Genomic DNA, 23458 nt, shown 5'->3' on the forward strand with positions numbered 1-23458 from the left:
ACAAAAGATTGTATCATTGAATGATATTTTAGGCAACCATCTACTAGGTCATGACATTGAATCTTTGAGATTAATCTCATATTTGCATGTCCACATTTGCTATGCCATAAGATTGCCTCGTCTTTTATAGATACTAAACATGAAATGCTTTGAGCAGCAAATTAATTTAGATCTATTTTGTACAAGATACCTTGTCTACTAGTAAAAAATACTAATAGACCTTGGTCATTTAAGACTTTGCATTGACCTTTTTAAAAAATAACATAGTATACGATATCACACAATTGACTTATGCTAAGCATATTATGTTTTAGGTCATCATTATCAATAGAGGGGGAAGAACTTAAACCTATCCTTCCAACTCCTATTATCTTGTCTCTGTCCAGGTACCATGATAGGGATTTCCTTGTGGTGATTAAGCATGCTACGAGAGAAGTAATTTTATCTTGAGGTACCCACATTGCATTGTGTAAGACCCATAAAAAATATATATATATTTCTAATAGTAATTTTTAGCATTTTATTAGTAATAATAATTTTAATGGATAGAAAAATGTAAATTTTTGGATATAAAATTATAGTAATTCTAGAGGGAGAGCTTCAAAATTTTGATAACTTATTTAGGATTTTTTTAGAAAAGTGAATAGTGAATAGTAAATAGTAAATAGTAAATAGTAAATAGTAAATAGTGAATAGTGAATAGTGAATGGTTAAAAAAAAATTATTAAAATAAATTGTGGAAGAGAACACTCCACGTAGAATTAATCATTCAGAGATAAGAATGGTGAATAAAAAATAATTTTTGAATAGTAAAAATGAATAGTATAAGTGAATAGTAAAAATGAATAGTAAAAATGAATAGTAAAATTTTTGGCTATAAATAGCCAAGGGGGGAGGCTGAAGATTTACACCAAAATTCTAGAGAAATTGAGAGAAGAGAGTTGGAGGAAATTCTAGTTGAAGAGGGGAAATTCTGGAAGTTTCCGGAGAACGGTTTGAGAAGAGGAAATTAAGTCTGGAATAGAGGTAAGGGGAGCTAACTTTGAGTAATTCCTTTTATATTATCTTGAGTCTTGAATATGCTATATTTTGCTTTTGTTTGATCTTAAATCTTGAATATGGAATATTTTGTTTATGTATGATCTTGAATTTAAATGAGAGTATGTTTTTGTGTTGATATCCGAGTATGATAGTTGTAAATTGTGATGTTGAATATGTTATGCCATTTGTATGTTATTAGTTGTTTATTTTTGTAATTTGGAAGGATTAGAAATTGTCTAACCGGCTCTGCCAGATTCAATTTCTTGTTTCCCCAAACATTTTATTGTTTTCCTTATTTATTTTCATTGTAGTTTGGAAGGATTAGAAATTATCTAACCGGCTCTGCCAGATTCAATTTCTTGATTCCCCAAATTTTTTTTTATTTCTTTCCTTACTTATTTTATTACATTTTTGGAAGGATTAGAAGTTGTCTAACCGGCTCTGCCAGATTCAACTTCTTGTTTCCCCAAACTATTTATTGCTTTACTTATTTACTTTATTGCAATTTTTGGAAGGATTAGAAGTTGTCTAACCGGCTCTGCCAGATTCAACTTCTTATTTCCCAGACATGTATTGTTCTTGTTATTTAATTATATCGTATTGTTGGATGGATTAGAAGTTGTCTAACCGGCTCTGCCAGATTCAACTTCTTATTTCCCCAAACATGTATTGTTCTTGTTATTTAATTATATTGTATTGTTGGATGGATTAGAAGTTGTCTAACCGGCTCTGCCAAATTCAACTTCTTGTTTCCCCATAAAATTTTATATTAAGATTATTTTTATGATTGTCAAATATTGTATTCTTCTATGACCATTTATAGTAATATTTTATTATTGTTAATTATTTATAATTATCTTGTATGAATTCTATTATGGATGTTTATTGTGATGAATTTATTGAATGAGTTTGTTGGCTGAAATTGATCTTGTTGGAAGGTTTGGAGAAAGGGTTTTGTAATAACTTGTATATGGGTATTAAATATACAGATACTGTTTGAGGTTGTTGTGAGAGAAAGTAAAATATTAAAATTAGGTATTTTAGATTTAGAGCATAAGAGAACAAGGTAGATAAATTAAATAAATAAATTGTAAATTATTAAGGGCCTTCCTTTGTTGGTAGGATAGAGGAACCTTAAAAACCTGAGTTGGCACATCCCTGATCATAGAGCAGCCCTGGCCTGGTCCAGTCAGTTGTGACTAGTCATATGTGCTGGCGTCGAAGGTGAGTTTGATGCGTTCAGACATCTGGGTCCTCTCCGGTGACCAATTGGGGTAAAGAAAGATCTCTAATAGGATGAAAATAGAATAAAATAAGTCAATTGTAGATGCATAACGTTATCATGGTAAAAACTTCATATATATTTTATTTGTTATTACATTGAGCCCAGACTTTATTATGTGGTTCCTAAGATATGTTGATATATTTTTGTTGATCCATAATCTTTGTTTGGTGAAAATATGTTGAGTTATACTCGTTATGGGCAAAATGAGTTTATAATATGAAGCATGATATTTGGCAATATGTTTAATTTATTGATACCAAAACGAGTTATTATGAATTCATGATTAAAGAATGAACATGATTGAGTTAGGTGGATAAGAGGGTATGAATTGTTGGTTTTATGAAATGTTGGAGTGGATATGAGAAATTCATTACTTATGAAATGATGTTACTACCGGGAGTAGTATGATCGAGTTATACCATGAGAGTTTGGTATGAACAAAGTAACGTTGATGTTTATAGAAGCAGACAGAGAGGGGTCTGACCATAAGGCTTCAGAAAGTAAGACATAGTATATAAGTGAGACTTAAGGAAGCAGGCAGAGAGCGGTCTGACCATAAGGCTTCATGAGTAAGCATGGTACACTTGTAAGATTTATGGGAATGAGGAAGATGATCTTGATAATGATGAATTAATGACATCGGAATAATGATATTTTATCAATTGCAAAAATACATGATTATAATATTTTTATTACAAGTTTAATGATTTTATGATATGGTTGCCTTACCCTTATTTGTTTGTACTATGATCATATAACTCATGTTATATGTGATTAGATAATGTTGCAGATGCGGTTGAAAAAGCTTAGAGATGAGAGAGATGCGGGGAAAAACTTTCAGGAATTTTTGTAAAAAGAATAAATTTCAATGGTGAAGACTATATTGTTTAAAGTTTGTATGTTTGGTATTGTACTTTAGAGTAATTGAAATAAAGTTTGATTGTTTATATGAGATATTAAATTAATTTAGTCTCTACTATCAGTAATACCCTTTAAAATATTTGGGTGTTACACATTGGGTCCTATTTTGTTAAAAAGATTTTCATTTTCTCTTTTAAAAAGATTAGCTTTCCTTCCAATTGACTAATTATTTTTTGTAAAGATTTCCATTATCATTTCATTTTTCAAAATATTACTTTCTTTTGAAAAAAAATTTGTTTTGTTTTCACATTTGTTGAAAACCTACTAATAATCTTTAGGAGTTTGACAATAACATTGTATGCTTAAACAATGAAGTGTAATTTAGAAAAGTTAGTATTCAACATGTTTGTCATGAGACAGAGATTGACTTCAGAAAATGTATTTTTGACCTCCCTCGTATTTAATTTTAAGTGACACCAACTTTTAACCTCACACGATGTTCATTATATATTCTTTTCATTGAGATATGTAAATAAATTATTTTATTTAATAATGATTATTTTATAAGAATTTTTATTTATTTTAGACTTATAAAATGAAATATATATATATATATATATATATATATATATATATAATCCACTAAATTAAATTGAGAAAAGTAAAATTAGTTATTATATTTTATACGCGCATAAATTTGTTTTAATATGAATTAAGCATAAAACTAAAAATCTCTAATCCATATAACTTAAAACTAAAATAAATTATAAGAATTTAAACTAAAATATCTTATCGAATTCAAGAATGTTTTAAAAATAATAGAAATTATCTTAACAAAACCAACCAAAAGTAGCAAAATAAATCCTACTAAAATTACTAATTCAAACTATGAACCAAACCTACAAGAAATGGCAAAATAAACCCTAACAAAAATTAATAAATAAAAAGAAAATAAGATGTAGGAACATTTGAATGCATAAGCCTATGGAAAAGTTAACGGCCAATGCCAGAATATTAGCTCCAAATCGTTGTCGGCAACGTACAGCACTGATAGCGTCATGGATTAGGCGAATCAGAGACTCTAATTTGTTGCCTTGCTTCGTTTTCCACCAAAAATTCAAATCAATAGCAATAAACAAAGCATTGAAAATCGTTTGAAAACAAAACTTTTGAAAAAGAAAAGGCTCAGAGAAAATAAATGGCATCAACAAGCTCAATTAAGCTTTCACAGTTTGATGGTATATAAAATAGTCATCACTGCCTCAAAACTGATGAAATCAACGAACAATTAAAACTTTGAACAAGAAAATCGAAAGGAGTATAAGGAAAAGACGCGCTTCGGAATACGAATATGCGAAAAACTGAAAGCTGTGATCTGAACTGTTGAAGGGTGGAGATGATGGGGGGATTAAATAGGTAGTGAGGTTGGCGAACGAAGAGAATAACGGTGAAACCCTAATTTCTAGTATGATGGAAATTACATTATGGGTCCTTCCGCTATTTTGGGCCAAAAAATAGGCCCTCTTTTTTCGGCCCGCACAGTCCCTACGCAATTACTTGCTCACTCCACCAACTTATTTCAACCATTTTCGCCTTTATAATCGGTTAAATCTTAAAGTTACATATGAGTTGATTGTTTCATTCAGTCGTTTTTTTGTGTTTATTATGGCTAATCACCTATAAGTTTTTGCATTAGAGTATTTTTTATCCCTCTTGATGTTAAAACACTTAAAATGCTTCCAAATAATGATGGGAAGTTTGAGGCAAAACTAACTAATTTTGGATTGGTTGATTCACTCATTCATTTTTTTTATTGTCATTAGTGATTATGTATGTTGATTCGCAAAATTTTATATATGTTTTAATTTTTTTTTATATTAAACAAACTCAAATAGTCCCCTAATGATATTAGGATGGTTGATACAATGAGTATTTTTTACATTTTTAAATGAATTTTCAATGATAACAGGAAGATTTAGGGGTTAAATTAACCCAACTTGAATGAGTTGATCCAGTAATTTTTTGTCTTGGCTAGTTAGTTTTGTTTTATGAGTTACAAAAATTTGATCCCTATTTATGTTGGGAAGGTTTAGATGACAAAATCTAACTCATTTCGAGTGAATTGATCTCATGAATCATTTTTTGTTTTTGTCGCAAAAAGTCACTTTTTGTGTCATAAGTCACCAAAATTTTATACTTAGTGTTTCTAGCCCTCTTCATGTTAAATAACATTAAATATACTCACAATATTATTGAAAAAGAGTGAAGTCAAATTCAATGCATCTTGAATTGATTCACTAAGTGGTCATTTTTGTGCTTTTAGTAGTCTTGATGTTAAAGAACTTCAAATGGACTTTTAATTATATTAGAAAAGTTTGGAGTTAAAACTTACCCATCTTAAATAGGTTGATCCAATTAATCATTTTTTGTGTTTGTCATGACTAGTTGGTTTTGGTATCATGAAAAAGAAACATTTGCATTCAAGTATTTTTAGGCCTCTTGATGCAAAACAAGTTCAAACGTAAATGATACTAGCACAAAAACAACCCATCTTGAAGTTGTTTTCAATTTTTTAAATGTGCCCTTTTAAAACAAAAATTTATCAAACTTCAGTTATGTGACCAATGATAATGAAACTTTGCGGGTACATTTGTTATATTACTATGTGATAGTCTAATTAATAACTCAAAATTTGTTTTCCAGATAATCCTTTTTTTTCAAGTTTAAACATTTCGATATTTTAAAAAATAAATATTTCCCTTTAAAAATAAATTATAGTTTTATGGAAAAATATATATAAAACATCTCATAAAAAATTGATTTTTATATAGTAATTTAGAGTTATGTTTGCTCACAAAAATTGATCTACTCTTACAAATTTGACAATAACATATTAGTCTATTAAAGGTGGAATGCTCCTCAAGCCAACTACACCAACAATTGGTTAGAGAATAGTGCCATGAAGTTTAACTCCTTGTGTGTTTTATTCCCCTATTTGTTGGTGTAGTACACATTTGTGTGACAATTTTGCACATATTCTTAAATGATGAGTTGTTCTTGAGTCTAGATGAGTTGTTAATCGCACAATTTTCTAGTGTTACAAGTGTCTTGGGAAAATGATACCTGGTCTTACCACGATTTATTACTTGAACGATTTGGTACACTTGCCAAAGAGTTTAACAAGTTTTTGGCGTCGTTGTCGGGGACTCGTGTCAATACTAGACTTTTGTGAGGTTTCTAACTTATGTAGACTTGATTTTGTATATGGAACTAACTCTTTTGTTGTAAATAGATTTTCACTTTTATTTGGGCTAATTTGTGGCTTTAGCCTAGTTGTGTCTAAGTGTATGCAGGGAGATGTTCACATAAGAAGGACTGCAACCTCCAAAGCATCATGTAGACCCTGAGGGTGAAGGAACTATAGGACATAAGGAGACAACTAGCTTGAGCATCACAAACTGCCCCAAATTCTCTCTTTCTTGTGTATGCTCCAAGTACTAAGTGAAAGTAGAAGAAGAAAGGGAGAAACAAAAGAGAAAGACTAGTCACCACCACTATTTGATGAGTATTTAAAGATGTCAAGGTAGTGGAAGGGCTACAATGAAGATTCTTATGCTATGAGAGTTGATTTGGTGACTAGAAAGTGATTTAAGAAAAGTTGGTGAAAGGAGCACACCAACAACAATATCTGCACTTCATTGGTTTCACCTGTCAAGCTAATGACGTTAAACAAGCGCTTTTGGGAGGCAACCCAATTTTCTTACCCTTTTTACTTGTGTTTGTGTTGTTTTAGTGTCATGTGCTTATATGTGTTTCAATTTCAATTAGTGACTTGTGTTATGCATGTTTGTATTTTATTGCATGTTTGTGATTTTTGAGTTGTAATGTTGTTTTTGTGGTTTGTATAAGTATATTATGTTATTTGTAGCTTGGTTTGTGTGTAAGTGCATTGAATGAAGGTATGGAACCAAAAATCACAGATTGAATGGCCAATCTCACAAGAATCTGCATTATTTTCGTCTAGGCTAAACTTTCTCGCTTGGGCGAGATATGCAGAAAACTGAAAAAATAAGTTTTGCTGATATTTTAGCTTAGGCGAAACCTAACTCGCTTGGGCGAGAAGCGAATTTCAAATTCAAGCGCTATCTGGAATATTTTCGCTTAAGCTAAAACTAAGTCACTTGGGCGAGATTTAGGTTGAAAGTTGGGGTGCCACTAGAACATTTTCACTTAAGCTAAAACTTTCTAGCCTGGGCGAAAAATTCTTCTGTAAATTTAGCTTAAGCTAAAAATTTTTAGCTTAAGCGAAAAACTGATATGACGCCCAACACCTTAAAAACTGATTCTGCACCTAATTTTTGTTGTTGATTCTAAGCTTCCTTTTCTTTGCACTCTTTCACACATTCCTTTTAGTGTGCTTTTGGACCTTTCTATTCAGTTGTTGACTATGGAATACTAATTTCACTTTGAGCTCACTTTGTGCAAGATAACATCTTTCTTAGAACTTTAAAGGTGTCAAAACCACCAGTGGTCATCCTTTGAGGCATGCATGAGTTGAGCAATGTATGGCTTGAAGATTTTGCTGCTCGTGTAGCATGGCCTGGGAGCCAGGCCCCTACTGATGGGGGGAGGTGGAGCAGTTGCGGAGTATAAGCTACTGGAGGAGGAAGATGTTACATATGAAAAGTGAAGCTAGTGTTCTACACTGTTGGAGCTGCAAAGAGTCCATTTTGATCGGTTTTTCAGTTTTAATTTCCAATTCTTATTTACTTTCAGTTTTTGTGTTTTTGATTTCTTTTTGACTTGCCTAGTGGATAGTTCTTTTGCAATTGGTTTGGTGATTCGAGTGAATTATATGTTATGCTTGAATTGAATACAAATCTTTTGTGCTTGCTATTTATCTATGAAAATTTCTTTGAAAATTTAATTGAGATTATGTGGTTAAGTATGTTGAATAGAGGTTGTGGTTGCTTGTATATGTTAGATGGATGCTTGGTTTTAATTGTGATCAATATTCTTGGCATGATGTTTATCAAACTTTGGAACCCTGAGTAAACCTGTGAGATGTTGTGTCCAGAGTTTATTGTTGAGTGTTATCACTTTGAAATCACAGTTGATTTTGCCTGAGTTTCTCTATTTGAACTATTTGCTTGCTTGTTACAAATGATCAAGGCCCATCTTGTTCTTCAACCTCTTCTACATTTTTGAGCCTAAAAGCCAATGCAAAACACTTGAACCTTGAAGAAAAACTTTCTCACCCCTGGAACCTTAAGCTTATTGAAAAATCCTTAACCTCCTTACCTTGAGTTGAGATGAACATATATGTTAGGATGAGGATAATGGTTTAAGTTTGGGGGAGTTTTTGAAATAAGGAAGCATTGAGAAAATAGCAAAATGAGTCAAAAAGCAAGAAAAAGAAGAAAGAAGAAGAAGAGAAAGAAAAATGAATTCATTGAAAAAGAATTGGGAAATAAGTTGAGAAGTGGTTTATCCAATTGTGAAGCAAAGAGAGAGACTAATGTTATATCATGAAGTAAATTGTTTTATCTCTTAGCTCAAGGTGCTTTGTTGTCCAGAAAAACTAATTTTTCTTCTTAGCCCAGTCACATTACAAGCCTTAAAAAGTCCTTGTGATGCTAACTTGCTTGTGAATATGTTTGATATTATGAAACGAACGACAAATTTAATTTGTATAACACTGTGATAGTTGAGAGTTAGACACACATCCTTATACACCATTGTGCTTGAGTGAAACATTTTCTATGGTGAAGGATGATTTCATGCATTCAATGAAATCATCTTGCCACGTTTGTTGATCTATCAATTACATCTATCTTGTGATTTTAAATTGTGAGCACCATGATTGAAGTTTAGCTTGCTAAGGCCATTTTATCTCCTGAATGTAATTTCCGAGTTGAGCAAGCATGATTGATTTTGTTTATTTGATTGAAATTGTGCTTGAGTTGCTAGACTGTCATGATTGAATCGTTTACTACGTGAAGTACTTTTGCTTGAGGACAAGCAAAGTTGTAAGTTTTGGGGAGTTTAATAATGCTAATTCTTACCATTATCTAAGCATCATTTTAGTAGCAAAATCAACTCTTCTTTAGCTTATTACTTACTTAAATCCTCTCTTTTATTTAGTTTTAGTATTTATCTATATTTTGAGCTACATTACGTAAATAATACTTTAATCCCTTGTTTTTTTGATCTATTTCGATGTTAGGAAGATCCTCCATTACATTGAAGAGCCTCGGTGATCCAGGAAGTCATTGATTTAAAAGTCATTTTCGCTTAAGCGAGAATAATTTAGCTTAAGCGAGAATGACTATCTTCTCCAAGAAGTTTATTCTCGCTTAAGCGAGAATAATTTAGCTTAAGCGAGAATTCGTGCTGTATATATACTCACGAGGCAGAAAGAAAAAGGGTCTTTGGTTCTTTGGAGGCGCGATTTCACGTCTAGAGCTCATGGAGGGTGCGAGGAGCTTGTGGGAACATCTCCTCCTCTTCTTTTAGGTCTCCTTCTTCTTCCATCTTCCATGTTTGTAAGCTTTAGGGTTCTCCATGGATATGGAGAAGCAAATTCATCTTGTTAGGGTTAGATGTAGCCTATGAACTCTTGTGTAATGAATGATTGTTTCATATTTATAAATGCCTTTTCTATCTATTACTAGTATTCTTGTTTTCGATCTTAAAGCTTGCATGTAATGGGGACGTTCATGACTTGATTTTGGGGTTTCATTGAGCCAGGGATGGGATATGAAATCTTGAACTAAAACAAGAGTCCTTGTGGGTCATTGAGCTAGGGATGGGATATGATTCACATGTTGTCTTAGATCCTAGTTCTTAATGCGGGTTTGCTTGTTAGATTGTCCAAGGGATTGGAGTTTGATAAGGAAAACCTAGGCTCTTTCACCTAAGAGATTAGGGCTAGAGTTTTTTAGTGGATTGACTTTAGTAAATTGATAGAGAGGAGATGAAATTGGTTATACACAAGAGTGCATTGGTGAAAACTAACCTTAGCAATGTCATTTCATACCATTTCTAGTCTTTTCCATTTCCAAGTGCCTTCAATACCAAAGTCCAACCTTGTAATTACTTGTGAATTTATCTTTTTGCACATATTCTTAAATGATGAGTTGTTCTTGAGTCTAGATGAGTTGTTAATCGCACAATTTTCTAGTATTACGAGTCTCTTGGGAAAACGATACCTGGTCTTACCACGGTTTATTACATGAACGATTTGGTGCACTTGCCAAAGAGTTTAATAGACCCTCAGGTCATTCCTACTCTGGTCCTACAACATGCACACCGTCAAAACCCCCCCAACATCCGCTTCCACCGCCGCCAACAACGCCCTTCTCCTCTTCCAACGCATCCATCGATAGCCGCGACTTGAACGCTTCTCCACCTGCATCATCAGACATCATCTCGACCTCGTTAACGAATCCAATATCTCCCACATCGTTTCCCCCTTCCACTCCAAGATTCGGCTAAGCCCCAAAGCCCAAACAAAAAATCAAACAATTTCCAATCTTAACAATTTTTAATTTATCCAAGAGAGCGGATGTTGATCAGAATGTGATAGGGAACCTTGACTTTACATCTCTTTTGTTTTATAATCTGCTGGATAGTTTAGTAAATGAGAAGACAACCTGGCTTAGAAGCAGGAGAGCGACGACAAAGAGGCCATAGACGATGGAAGCGTCGATGGTGTAAGATCAAAAGGTTTTATCTTGTGACACGTCAAACACAAATGATTTAAATAACAAATTCCACATAATATAACTCTTATAAATCAGCATATTATATGTGCACCACGTTAGCAAACTGACGCTGTTTGTGAAAATTTAACGGACAGGACTTAATTGGTTTAATTTTTCAAATATATGAATCCAATTAACTCAATTTTACAAGTATATGGACCCAATTGAGACAAAAAAAAAACAATGACCCACTTAAGATTCACCAACAAATATGAGGACCAACAGAGGGTTGAAACCTTAAAAAAATAATTAACACATAGCAAGTATTTTTCAGAGATAGCAAGTAGAAATATCTTATGCTATTCGGTTTAAAATAACTAAGAAGAAAGCACGATAGGTATACAATTATTGTCCCATGACATAACAAAACGATGCTATTTGACAACTAAATTTAGGACTAAACCCATATTACTCTGAATCAACCACATAGGAAGTATCTATCATTCAGAAGAATCAGAAACTACTAAAGGAAATTACGTTATTAGGCTTACATAAAATAAACAAGAGAATTACCAAAACTAAGCTATGACAGCATTGTTCCGTGACATATCACACCGTGGTCTTGTGTTCTGGCCTGTGGGTGAACTCAAAATCTATGTGCACAAAAGCCCTCTCAACTTCCGGAAGTTGCTCTAGCTTCTCTTGGAGTGTCTCACCAATGTTGTGTGCTTCGTGGAGAACCATGTCTTCTGGCAACACAATGTCGACCTCCACAAAGTAATCTGCACCTAAGGTGTATGCTTTAACAGTATCTATGTGCTTGATCTGCTCATGGTGATTCCATATCAGATAAGTTAACTTGGCCAGAAAATCAGGTGGTGCTGTTCTTCCAATGAGTGAACCAACATTCTCAATCACAGTCTTGGCCCATGTGTTAATTGTATACAATGCTATCTGCATTAACACACATTCATGGTATCATTAGTAGTTCAATCACGCAGTTGGCTCCAGTAGCAAGCAAATAAAAACTAAAGAGAAGCATTAGGATGTAGTTATAAACTCACAATAATAGCTCCTGTTGGATCAATCCACCAGTAGAACTTAACAGCTAAAACAGCAGCAGCTAATCCAACAGAATTAGTAATGACATCAAAAAAGTGATCTTGTGCATAGGCTCTAACGATTTCATTTTTAAATCTTCGGCAGTAGACCATAAGAATGAATTTCACTATAGTCACACCCACCATAATCCCGATCATCCAATGAAGTTTTGTTGGATCCATGTCAGGCTTAGACTGTAAGAACAAGAATGACACCAGAAGTTAAATTTGTGTCAGATATAATAATTATTAGGAACAAACAAGAACAAAAGTTTATCTCAATTACCTTGGAAATAAGTTCCCGGGCAGATTCAATCAAAATCTGTAACCCCAAGGTTGCCATGACTGATGCAAAAACAACGATACCCTGCACAGCAAGTCATATCATGCAATGTCTATTTGGCAACTATCTTATTCAACCAATTGTTGCTATTTTCACTACCTGGACATTATCACACAATATCTAAAAGATTTGATTTTCCTGAAAAGCAGTTTAAATCACTTCTTACCACCGGTTGCATGCGTTTCTTTCCAATTGGATAGTGATATTGGTTTGGCTTTTTCATGGCATGTGCAGTAAACCATAATATGAACCCTGACAAGAGATCCAAGAGAGAATCCATGGTTGAGGCAATGACTGCTAATGATCTGCTTGCAATTGAGGCATAAACCTTTGCTGCAAACAGCACTACGTTACATATATTTGACACGTGAATAGCCATCCTCTCACTCTTTGCTAGCTGCTTCATTTCATCCTGATAAAGATTTGACATGTACATTTAGTAGAGTTCTATTTTTATATTCTACATGATAAGGTTTAAACTCACTTGTAATTATATTTGATCATATATTTAGTCCATGTGAAATTTCTAACATACCTTTCCATGCGGATAATTGAATATCTCAATATTATATGATCTTTATAGACGGTCATAACACAATAAACCCAACAAATCTTGTTAGAATAAATTTCAATACCAACTTAGAAAGTAGATTTAAGTCTAACTCATATTGAAGATTTCACACAAACTATAGATGACCAAATTATATTATATAAATGAGTGCAAATATCATTTTAGACCTGAGATTATGTTAGATTTAAAATCTACTCCCATAAGACTATATTTGACCAAATACTTTTTCTTCCCATGTTTGAAAAGATAAAGTTGAAATTAAAGTCAAAACTGGTTACTTCTACTCCATGGTCTTAGAACAATGACCTCGGTGAGAGCTCCTGGGAAACCACCCGTTTCAGTCATAGTCTCCATCTCAGTAAATCCTTCAAGTAGGCTCTCTTGCTGCTTGTAATATTCTGCCACTTTCCGTTGCTTCCCTGAATCAAAAGAATAGCACTGGGACTATTAGAGAGAAAGTAATAAAATCGACATAATCAATCAAATACAAGAACCAATGGTCCGCATTCAACACAAAATCTGCCTGTGTGCAAAGATTCCCAGCATGGTCTACGATAAACATAAAACAAACTAATAACAACACCTCTCCAACTTCTTTAGTTTTCAAAATTCAAAGCATTACCACGAAGAGAAAAACAAGTACCCATCAAACAAATCAAACACTTCAAAGTACAAGGGAAGTCTGAATTCGTCGATTTCAACACAGGCCCACTACACGAGATAGATGCATTACTACGTTTAGCATCAAAGAGTAAACAAAGGCACACCACTGGGTTTGCACAAACCAACAGACCAACCATCCCTCCCAAAGTTACAACAAAACTAGACACATCAAAAGGTCCAGAGAAAAAACATAATCACACTAACACAGGTTTCCTAAAATTCCACACGCCACCTTTTAAGGCTTACAATAACTCGCTTATTAAACTGTGCACCCAGTAAAAGACTCATTGAAGGCATCAACAATGGCACTTCTTAGACCCACATAATTCAACATACAATCATTCTAAACAAACCACAACTCTTGCACAAAACAGAAACTTCCGACATTCAAGGAAAGATAAAGATGAAGAGGGGGCAAATGGCTTACTGGGTTTGCACACCTGAATGCACATATACGAACTATCACAAAAAAAAAAAGGAGCGTTAGAACAGAACAAAAGGAAAAAAAGAGGATATCTCACTGGGTTTGCGGAGAAGTCCACCAAAAGAGAAAAAACGATGATGGTGATGATCATGCGTTTGGTTTGGCAAACGAAACTCCTCCACGTTAAGTCTCCATGGAGCTTTTGCAACCTCTTCCTCCTGCGTTTCCAGCAGTGGTTCCCCCCGGCGGTTTCCACCGCAACTCTCCGTCATGGTGGTTGTCTGGAACATGAAAGGTTAAGAGCCTTCCGTAGTTTACAGGGTCACCCTGGAAGAGGAAAAGAACAGAGCTTGTGGGGGACCCTCAGTTTGTGGAGTGTATGTAGGCAAGCTTACTTTTTGGTGAGTAAAAAGCAGAATAAGCTGACGTTACATAAACTTGTTAAATTAAAACACTCCATTGAACATTTTAATTTTAACAAAAATTGAAAAAAGAGACAATGTTAACTTAATCTATAAGAATAATATTGATAAGATCGAAAAATACCATAACATAAAATGTAATTTGAATAATAAAATTTGAAGAAAGACAAAAAAAAGGTATAATTTTTCAGTTTAGAAAGTTAGCTGAACATGAAAAGGCAAGAATATGTATTATTAATTAAAATGAATAATTTACTATTTAATTATTTTGAATTAAAGGTAAATATATTCTTATTTAGTCTCTTTTAAAAATTATTTTTATATGGAATATTGTTGAACAAAAAAGGAAAGAAAAAAATATTCATTAATTGTTTAATTATTAAATAATATTTTCCTATAGGACTATCAACGAAAGTTCCCAGGCTTTACCTGAATAAAAACATAAATAAATACATCACAAGTATAATTTGGATTCGAAAATGATTGGTTTACTAAGGTTGAATAAGAAAAACAAATAGAAGAAGTAGCTTGCATCTAGGTAAGGGTGACCGATGATGTTATTGTTTATTAGCACTTATTTTAATTCTTCAACTAAGAAAATAGGTAGTTGAAAATGCTAAATGAACGTTGAAATATAAAATTGTTTTTTTAGTTAAAAAAAGATAGTGATTGTTTGAGTCTGAGGATTTCTAGGAAAACTTTCACGAGAGAAAAATGTAAAATAATTTTTTTATAAGTTAAAGCAATTTAGGCATAACATAACTTTTTCTTATATAGAATCTAAAGGTTAAACTTCTCGAAGTCTCGTGGAGTTTTCCTAATTAGATTCACGTCTTATTGGTTTCGCTAATTTAGACCTTAAAAATGAAAAATTAATTCAATTGGGTCCCTAAAGCTAAATTGGCTTAACGAAGTTAAGTTTTTGATGAGTTGAGATGTTGACGTGGCGAGTTTTTATCACATCATTCCTGTCACGTCAGCGTCATATTTCTCAGCAAAAACTCTAATTTCTCTCAAGCATGAAACCCTAGCCACCGCAAGAAAAATCCTATCGTCATGGCTGTGAAGCCTTCAGTCTCGTTGTCACCACCTTATTGCGCCGCAACCGTGAAGTCACCTTATTAGAAACTTTATTGTTTTAATAAGGTGCCACATATAAAAAACTTATCATGTCAACGTGCCAGGTCATCAAAAATGTAATCCTCTTAAATCAATTTAATGACGACAGGAATCCAATTGAGTCAATTTTTCATTTTTAAAGACTAAATTGACAAAACTAATAAAACGAGGATCTAACTAGAAAAAACCCACGTAAATAGAGACTTTCGAAGGAGTTTAACCAAAATATAAGACATCATTTTCAATACTTAGAAGAGATTTGTTCATATTGTGAAATTTGGCCACTCACATTCTAAGTAAGAAAAATTTCTATTAAAAATTCAATAAAAGTAGTGTTAATTAGTTAACATGGAATTATTGTGAAATTTTAAGTTTTTAAGAAGTGCAATTTATCGTCACATTTTAAAAACAATTACAAGTTTAAATTTAAAAGTAAAGAAATCATGTTTTTTAAAGAGAAGTTTCACGTACGAGTTTTTAATCATGCTTATAAACATTTTTTTCCTTGCTAATGAAAGCGTGTTTTAAAGTATATCTTTATCTGTATTTAAAAAAAAAATCATTCTTACAAGCACATTCTCTCTTTATTTTTTTATTTTTCACTTTTTTATTTAAAAATATGCTGTTTTGTTTATTCAAAAAATTAAAAATAAGATTGTAGTTTTTAATTTCGTTTTGTATTTACTTTATAAGCACATACACCATCTTTTACATATGGTTAATTAATTAAATTAATGATGTTAGTTAAATATAATTTGAGAAATAAAAAATAATAATAAGATTTTAATAAAAATAATTGAGAAAATAAATTATATTATGCATGTTAGTATTAAAAGTTTGTTACTTCCTTTTAACTTATAGAAACTAAGGAGAGAAGAACATACATACACAAAAAGAGCATTTCAACATTTTATTTCTTAAATGCTATATCAATGTAATAATGTATCGAAAAATCAGAACAAATTGAAATAACAAGCATATTAAACTTTAACTTAAAGCTTTAACACTCATCCTTAAGTAAAATTTATGTTTATATGTACAACACCAATTAACTCTCTCAAAATCTTACATATTTTAAGGTTTTAGTAAACATATTTGCAAGTTGAACTTTAAATTTGTAGTATTCAACTTCTAGTTTCTCAATGTTTACTTGTTCATGCAAACTGAGTTTCTATGTGTTTACTTTTTCCATAACAAGTTAGATGTTTAGCCAAATCAATTGTTGATTTATGGTCCATTAAAACCTTTGTCTTCCTTTAACTTCAATCTTCAATTCACTAATTAGATTTCCTAACCATGCAGCTTTGCATGTCGCATATGATGCCACAATATATTTGGCATGGCATGATAAAAGAGCAACAATAGGTTCTTTATGGAACTCCAAAAAATTGGTGCTCCTCCAAGGAAGAAGATGTATTCAATTGTGCACTTATAATCATCCTTATCTTCTCACCAATTAGAGTTTGAATAACCTATTAACATTAGGCTATGTTCAGAGATATCCTTTGGAAAAAAAATTCCATAACCAATTATGCCTTGTGGATATCTAAAAATCCTTTTAGTTGCAATCATGTGTGACTGCCTAGGCTCTTGCATGAATATGCTAGTCTAACACTATAAACATAGTCTGACACAAATAATGCAAGCTTCATACCATTTTCTTATAAGTAGTAGGATCAACCAACTCCCCTATAGAATTCTTCTCCAATCTCAAAAAAACTTTAGAGAGGGTTTCAATAAAGTTACTCAGACTCATATGAAACCTATCTAGCAAATCATGAGCATACTTAGATTGTTTCATAATTGTTCATGCTTTGTTCTTACAAATTCAATGCCTAGGAAGTAAGTTAGCTTTCCTATATCACTCATCCCAAATTCACTCAACATTTGAGATTTAAACTCCATGATCATTTCCTTACTGCTTCCATTCACAAGAAGATAATCTACATACAATAAAACAATCATTTTTATGCTTGCTCACCATTGTTTAATTTCTTTACATATACCCTAAGTTCAAATGTACACTTTAGAAAGCCTACCAGATAAAAAAAATTGTCAATCCTGTGATTCCAAGCTCTTGGAGCTTGCTTTAGGCCTTACAAGGCTTTCTTGAGTTTGTAGACCTTGTGTTCTTGCCCTTTAATCTCAAAACCATGTGGCTGCAACACAATATTCCTCCTTAAGAGATCCATTCAAGAAAGCAAACTTCACCTCTAATTGGTGCATATATGATAAATGTCCAATATGAGTTAATTTTGATATCAATTTGACACTTATCTTGTTTTGATTTTGTTAAATATTTAAATAAATCACCACAATTTTATTTGTTTTGTAGATTTTGATGAATATAGAGTCAAAGGACAAAAATGGAGAAAATAGAAGAATTCTAAACAAATTCTAGCAAATTGACTTTGGTGCGGCTAAAGCGTGACTCTTGAGCTAGAGCCACATGAAGAAATCCATCTTGGAGGGAAACCTCAAGAACTAGACCTAAGTCTGAAGCCATAAAGAATCATTTTCCTAAAAGTTATCTCAAGAGCTCTAGCACAAAAGGGCGAGGCCCAATGCGTGAGCCATAGAGGAAACCCACCTTGGTAGGAAACCTTGCAATTGGAGCCATGATGTTACTGCTAAAGTCAGACTCTAGAATATTTATAAAAACATTATTGCTCATCTATTTTAAGGGACTTCTATACAAATTTTGAGAGAGGTTTTAGAGAGTTTTCTCGCATACATTATTTGTACTTTAAAGAATATTATTAAAGGGTTAGGAGATGGATTTCCTTCCTTGTATTACCTTCTTTCCATCTATCAAGAGGAGCTAAATCTTCTAAGTGTTGAAGTGAGATGTAACTCCTTTGAAACTCTCTTTTATTTGGTATTGTTTTATTTATGAATGCTTGCTTTTAACTATATGTTTGTGAATTGGTATATGTTTTTTGTTGGATGAACTGATCACTTATCTTCTTTCACATACAACACGTCCTCAATAATATTTTCCCTACTATTAAGAGCTCTCAAAACAACTCTTCCAACTCATTTTGTTGCAAACTACTATTGTCAGCAAACATGGTCTTCCCATGCAAAGCTTTTTGAATTCTTACAAACCAATATCTTTCTTTCCTATCATGTGAGTTGAGAAACTCGAATCAAGATACCATAATGCATCATCAATACATTTTGCATCTGTTTGCGCCATTAAGATCACAATCTCATAATAAAATATCTCCTCATCTTGTGCAATATGAGCTTGAACTTTCATGTTTTTGGCTCCATTACTTTCCTAGTACTCTCAGGAATAATGACCCACTTTTTACAATTGTAGCACTTAACCTTCCTTTTTGTCAAACTTCTACTCTTTATCAATATTAGAGTTGGAATTTCCCTTTTGATTATTGTCCTTAAAATCTTGAGATTTCCATCTTTCCTATGGCCAATTTCTTTTCCTTCTTCTGACCAAACTTCTTTCTTTATGACTAGTTATGGCTTGAAGAGTTAGTTTTTTAACCATCTTCCTCTCCTTTATTTTTGTACTTATGGACTTCGAGTGAGGGTTTCAATTCCTTAGTTGCCAAGTTCCAACATGACTTTTAGGTTTTCATTTATGTGACTTGACCTAGGTATGAATTTGTATTTGAAAATTGTCATAATCATTGTTATCATCTTTATTTTATTTTATTTTTGTTTTTCGCCTTCTTTTTTTCATGATCACACTACAAGAAATTCAGGCATTACCGAAGGGTTTTTACAGACGGCCTTTTGCCCTTCGGTAAAAATGCGTTTCTAACGGTCACATAGATGATTACCGAAGGCCATGGTGAAATGCACTCATTACCGAAGATTTTTTTTTCGAAGGTCTTTAGGCCGTCGGTATTGGCTTTAGTGAATTAACTTACCGAAGGATATATGACCCTCGGTAAGGTGCTCGTGTAATTAACCCCAGCGGACTTGGTTTCCCTCTGCTAACTTTCATTTTTCGAGCCAAAATATTGCGTTTCTTTCTTCGAACCCTCACCAGCATTCCCCCTTTGTCGGAGACATCAAACCCTCACCAGCTTTCTCGTTTCTTCCAGCCATCAAACCGTCACCAACATTGCCCAAATTTGGGAGGTTTTGTTGTCGGAGGTCGTCTCAGTCACCAACATTCCCCAACGTTCTGTGGTTGCAGGGGCTGCGTCACAAATTTGTTGTGGGTGCGTCAGGAGGGCTTCGTGGAGGAGGGCACAACGGTGAGGAGGGGCTTCGTGGTGCGTGAAGGAGGCAACAATCGAAGAAAACCCAGCTGTTGGATTTGTCTCGCGTCGATATGTAAGTCTCTTTACTCCTCATTTTTGCTATTTTTCATATTGTTTTCACTGTTTTGCTTAAATTTTTAGCTTTGTGAATTTGTTCTGAACTTGTTCTAAACCATTTAACCATGGAAAATATTAGTTGGATGTCATATTTTAAAATTTTACTGTTCTTCCTATTTTTAGCTTTAATTCTGCTCATATGTTGTCTATAAATGGTAGACATTGAAATAGTAATTATGGTCATATGTTGTGTGTAAAACAAACACTTGAAATAGTAATTTCATTCAGCTAATAGGACCCTTGCACCCTAGCATACCTAAGTTGTTTCCTTGTTAGGTTCTTTGCTTTGACATCCATAAAGATACATTACCTTATTATACCAATTGGAAGATGAATTCACCTTCCATATTCGGATTTGAAGACGCTGTCTTTAATGTAGTGTGTGCTTTCTTGCTGCCAAAGAGTGAAAGTGTTCTTCATATAATAGTAGGGTTGGGCACCTTGGACTTAAAAAAGGACCTAAAGTTCAAAAATGAAGTCAATTAACAAGGGAGAGGACTATCATTTCATTACCATTATCTAAAATACCATCTTTAAGTTGTATGCAATTACTTATATATTGACTTTGATCCTCAATTGATCCTTCTTTATTTATTTATATTTTTCGCTTTATTTGTAACCATTTGAATGCAGTAATGACAGGACAAGGTTCAGAGCGTCCTGATAAAGGAAAAGGGGTAGCAAGGCCTACAAAGAGGCAACGGCAGGCACCAAAGTATGTACTTAGGGTGCCTGCTAGACTACCTACCACTGCTGCAGGTAGTACATCATCTGTGGGGCCTCCTCCTACCCCTATTATACAGCCTCCTACACCTGCAGCAGACCCTTCTCCTCCTCCTGCAGCACACCCTTCTACTACCCGTGCAGTAGACCCTTCTCCTCCTCCTGCAGCACACCCTTCTACTATCCCTGCAGCAGACCCTCTTCCTCCTCCTGTTATTGCCACCCCCGCTCCTCCCCCTATTATTATTACCCCCACTCCTCTCCCTGACCCTACTTCTATACCTTCCTCATCTTCTGTACCTCCTTTTGAGACTGGTACACCACTTGCTGATCCATATTCAAGTGGTGATGGTGAAGGTCTGGACCCGCCCCTCCATGATCGACCATGGATTGAGCCCTATGGTAAAGGGTAAGTTTATAATCTGTTGATATCATTTGATGTTTAAACCATATTGTAATTGAACTGACTTTTGTTATGCAGGTTTATTCCATCTAGGGTTGCTTCCCAGGCCATCACACGTTCAATTAAGCAACAGTTTTTAAGTCCATGGCCTACTTGGGGAGCAATACCTGATGACGACAGAAAGTCATTCTGGCAGCGCTTTCAGGTGACCAATATATTACACTAATGTCCGTCTTATTTTAGTATGTTTTGTAATCAATGTTTGTTCTCTTTAATGTTACAGATGAAGGTGCAGTGGAAACCTGAACATGAAAGTCAGATACACAGAAATTTCCACATGAAAGCATCTCATCGGTTGTCAGAGATGTTTAGGGATGCCCGCAATGCAGGACAGCGCCCTAACTGGCTGGGTGAACACATTTGGAACTCTTTACTGGCCCATTGGAATACAGTAGAGTTCCGCAATAAGTGTGTCAAAGCCCAGCGGAACAGAGCGTCTGAAAGGGGTGGCACCCTGCATACTGGTGGGTCGATCACCATTCATGAGCATGCCATTCGTATGGTATAATCTCATTACATAACTTTTTCTTTCATACATAAGTTATGTATATTCTATTTCATATGTACGCTTGTAATTCTTAATTATGTTACAGGCACAGGCTCTAGGACGGGCGGTCCATGTTGATGAGGTCTTTGCACAGACTCATGTTCGGAAGGGAACTAATGAATTTGTTGATGAAAGATCTCGGAAGACTCATGTAAGCAAATAACACTATTACTATTACTAATTGTTCATTTATGTTATACTATCGTTCCCTAACATTGCTTTTAATGTTTCAACAGGAAGACTTTTCTACGAGACTTTCACAGGTTAGATCTGAACATGAGTCAGCTCCTACACCGGATGATGCCAGTAATGCAGATGATGACATCCGTAGGACACAATGCTGGATCGACATCGTTGGTGGAAAGAAAAAAGGACGAGTGTATGGTGCGAGACAGCTTGCTGCAAACTATACAGCATCCAGAGGAGGTACTCTGAAGCACCAGCCTTCTTCTTCCACCAGTACTCCTGACGAGGTCGTTCTTCAACTCAGGCAGGAACTCCATCAACGTGACCAGGAGATCATTGATCTCAGAGCAGAGTTTACAAACTTTAAGGCCCTGGTCATGAGAGTCTTGCCTCAAACCTCACAGGACGTACAAAATATCCCTCCGACCCAGTCACGACCCTCCTCATCACCTGCTGCCACTCAGCAGCCCACATCAGTCCAACCCTCATCAGTCCAACCCTCATCAGTCCAACCCACACCAGTCCAACCATCAGTAGAGGAGCAGGATGATGAAGATCATTCTGATGATAGTTATGTACATTATTAGTTTCATTTTGTTATTAGAACTTAGACAAACATTTAGATATTAGAACATTTTGGACTTGATATCATTTCAGTGTTAATTTGATCTACTTCCAGACTTTGGATGTTAGAACATCCTTTTGTTACATTGTTCTATATTTGAACTATAATTACATTATCTATACATTAATGGATGTTCTATGGATTAATTGATGTTCAATGGATATTGATAATTGATTGCATCTTTGAGATGCACATTATGCATGTTTGTATGTGCTTGAAAACTGATATGCAGGTCTGTTTGTAATTAAAATTTGATATACAGGTCTGGGTTGCACAAGAAATGCCATTTCTCTGAAACCTGCACTGCAATTTACCGAAGGCTTCTGCCCTTCGGTAAATGCCCACTGTAGGTCATTACCGAAGGCTTCTGCCCTTCGGTAATTACCGAGGGCTTCTACCCTTCGGTAATTACCGAAGGCTTCCGGCCCTCGGTAATTACCGAAGGCTTTTGACCCTCGGTAATTACCGAAGGCTTTTGGCCCTCGGTAATTACCGAAGGGCAAAAGCCCTCGGTAATTGTTAGCGACAAGGGATTTACCGAAGGATTTTTGGCCGTCGATAATCCTTCGGTAAACACCCATTATCGACGGCCTGTGGCATTTACCGAGGGCTTCTGGCCTTCGGTAATGCCCTAGTTTTTAGTAGTGTCAAACATATGCCGAGGTATTATGGATCTAAAATAATTCATAGATGACATGAGAGAAGTGTCTTTTTAGAAGTGGAAAACATGTTTGATGTGGAAAAAAAAATTGGGTGAGTTGGAAAATAATATAAGTGTAAGGAACTTGTTAGTATGAAGATTGTAAAATCATATTATGACGGTGATTACAAGGATATAGTTGAAAACTATATTAACATATGTCATGGAAGGTGGTGAATGTTTAAAGAATATCCAACATGTTGAATAAATTTTTTTAATTGGGGTTGTTGTATTTCCCATTACATGTCATTACTATTAGAAGAAGTTAGATGGTAGATAGAGGGTCTACACCGTCTAATAAAATGTATCAAATAAAGCTTTAGAACT

The 23458-nt window shown here is 34.2% G+C and overlaps 2 protein-coding genes and 1 non-coding gene across 5 annotated transcripts; 1 reads left to right on the plus strand and 2 right to left on the minus strand.

The window, feature by feature from the left end:
• Positions 1-4368: 4368 nt before the first annotated feature.
• On the minus strand, positions 4369-4450 carry LOC128194878 (small nucleolar RNA snoR116). The gene has a single exon (XR_008246327.1). It is a non-coding gene; the product is annotated as a small nucleolar RNA snoR116 (small nucleolar RNA).
• A 6785-nt stretch (positions 4451-11235) lies between these two features.
• LOC108333937 (metal tolerance protein 10) lies at positions 11236-14389 on the minus strand. Of its 3 annotated transcripts, none has more exons than XM_052870581.1 (7): positions 14113-14388; positions 13998-14029; positions 13214-13345; positions 12503-12748; positions 12280-12360; positions 11958-12188; positions 11236-11847 (listed from the first exon to the last, which is right to left on the minus strand). In XM_052870581.1, the coding sequence occupies exons 1-7, from the start codon at positions 14282-14284 to the stop codon at positions 11503-11505; spliced, it is 1239 nt and encodes a 412-aa protein (XP_052726541.1). In that variant the 5' UTR covers positions 14285-14388; the 3' UTR covers positions 11236-11502. The 3 variants fall into 3 exon arrangements, with proteins under 3 accessions (XP_052726541.1, XP_052726542.1, XP_017424950.1); XM_052870582.1 differs by having other exon boundaries at positions 13214-13326; positions 14113-14386; XM_017569461.2 differs by lacking the exon at positions 13998-14029 and having other exon boundaries at positions 13214-13326; positions 14092-14389.
• A 5052-nt stretch (positions 14390-19441) lies between these two features.
• Positions 19442-22726, plus strand: LOC128194675 (uncharacterized). The gene is made up of 9 exons (XM_052870238.1): positions 19442-19456; positions 19704-19782; positions 20542-20822; positions 20922-21019; positions 21092-21218; positions 21297-21575; positions 21667-21771; positions 21857-22213; positions 22694-22726. Exons 1-9 carry the CDS (start codon positions 19442-19444, stop codon positions 22724-22726), a joined length of 1374 nt encoding a protein of 457 aa, XP_052726198.1.
• Positions 22727-23458: the final 732 nt, after the last annotated feature.

Source organism: Vigna angularis, chromosome 11, assembly GCF_016808095.1.
Source record: "Vigna angularis cultivar LongXiaoDou No.4 chromosome 11, ASM1680809v1, whole genome shotgun sequence".
In the NCBI taxonomy this organism is placed as follows: Eukaryota; Viridiplantae; Streptophyta; class Magnoliopsida; order Fabales; family Fabaceae; genus Vigna; species Vigna angularis.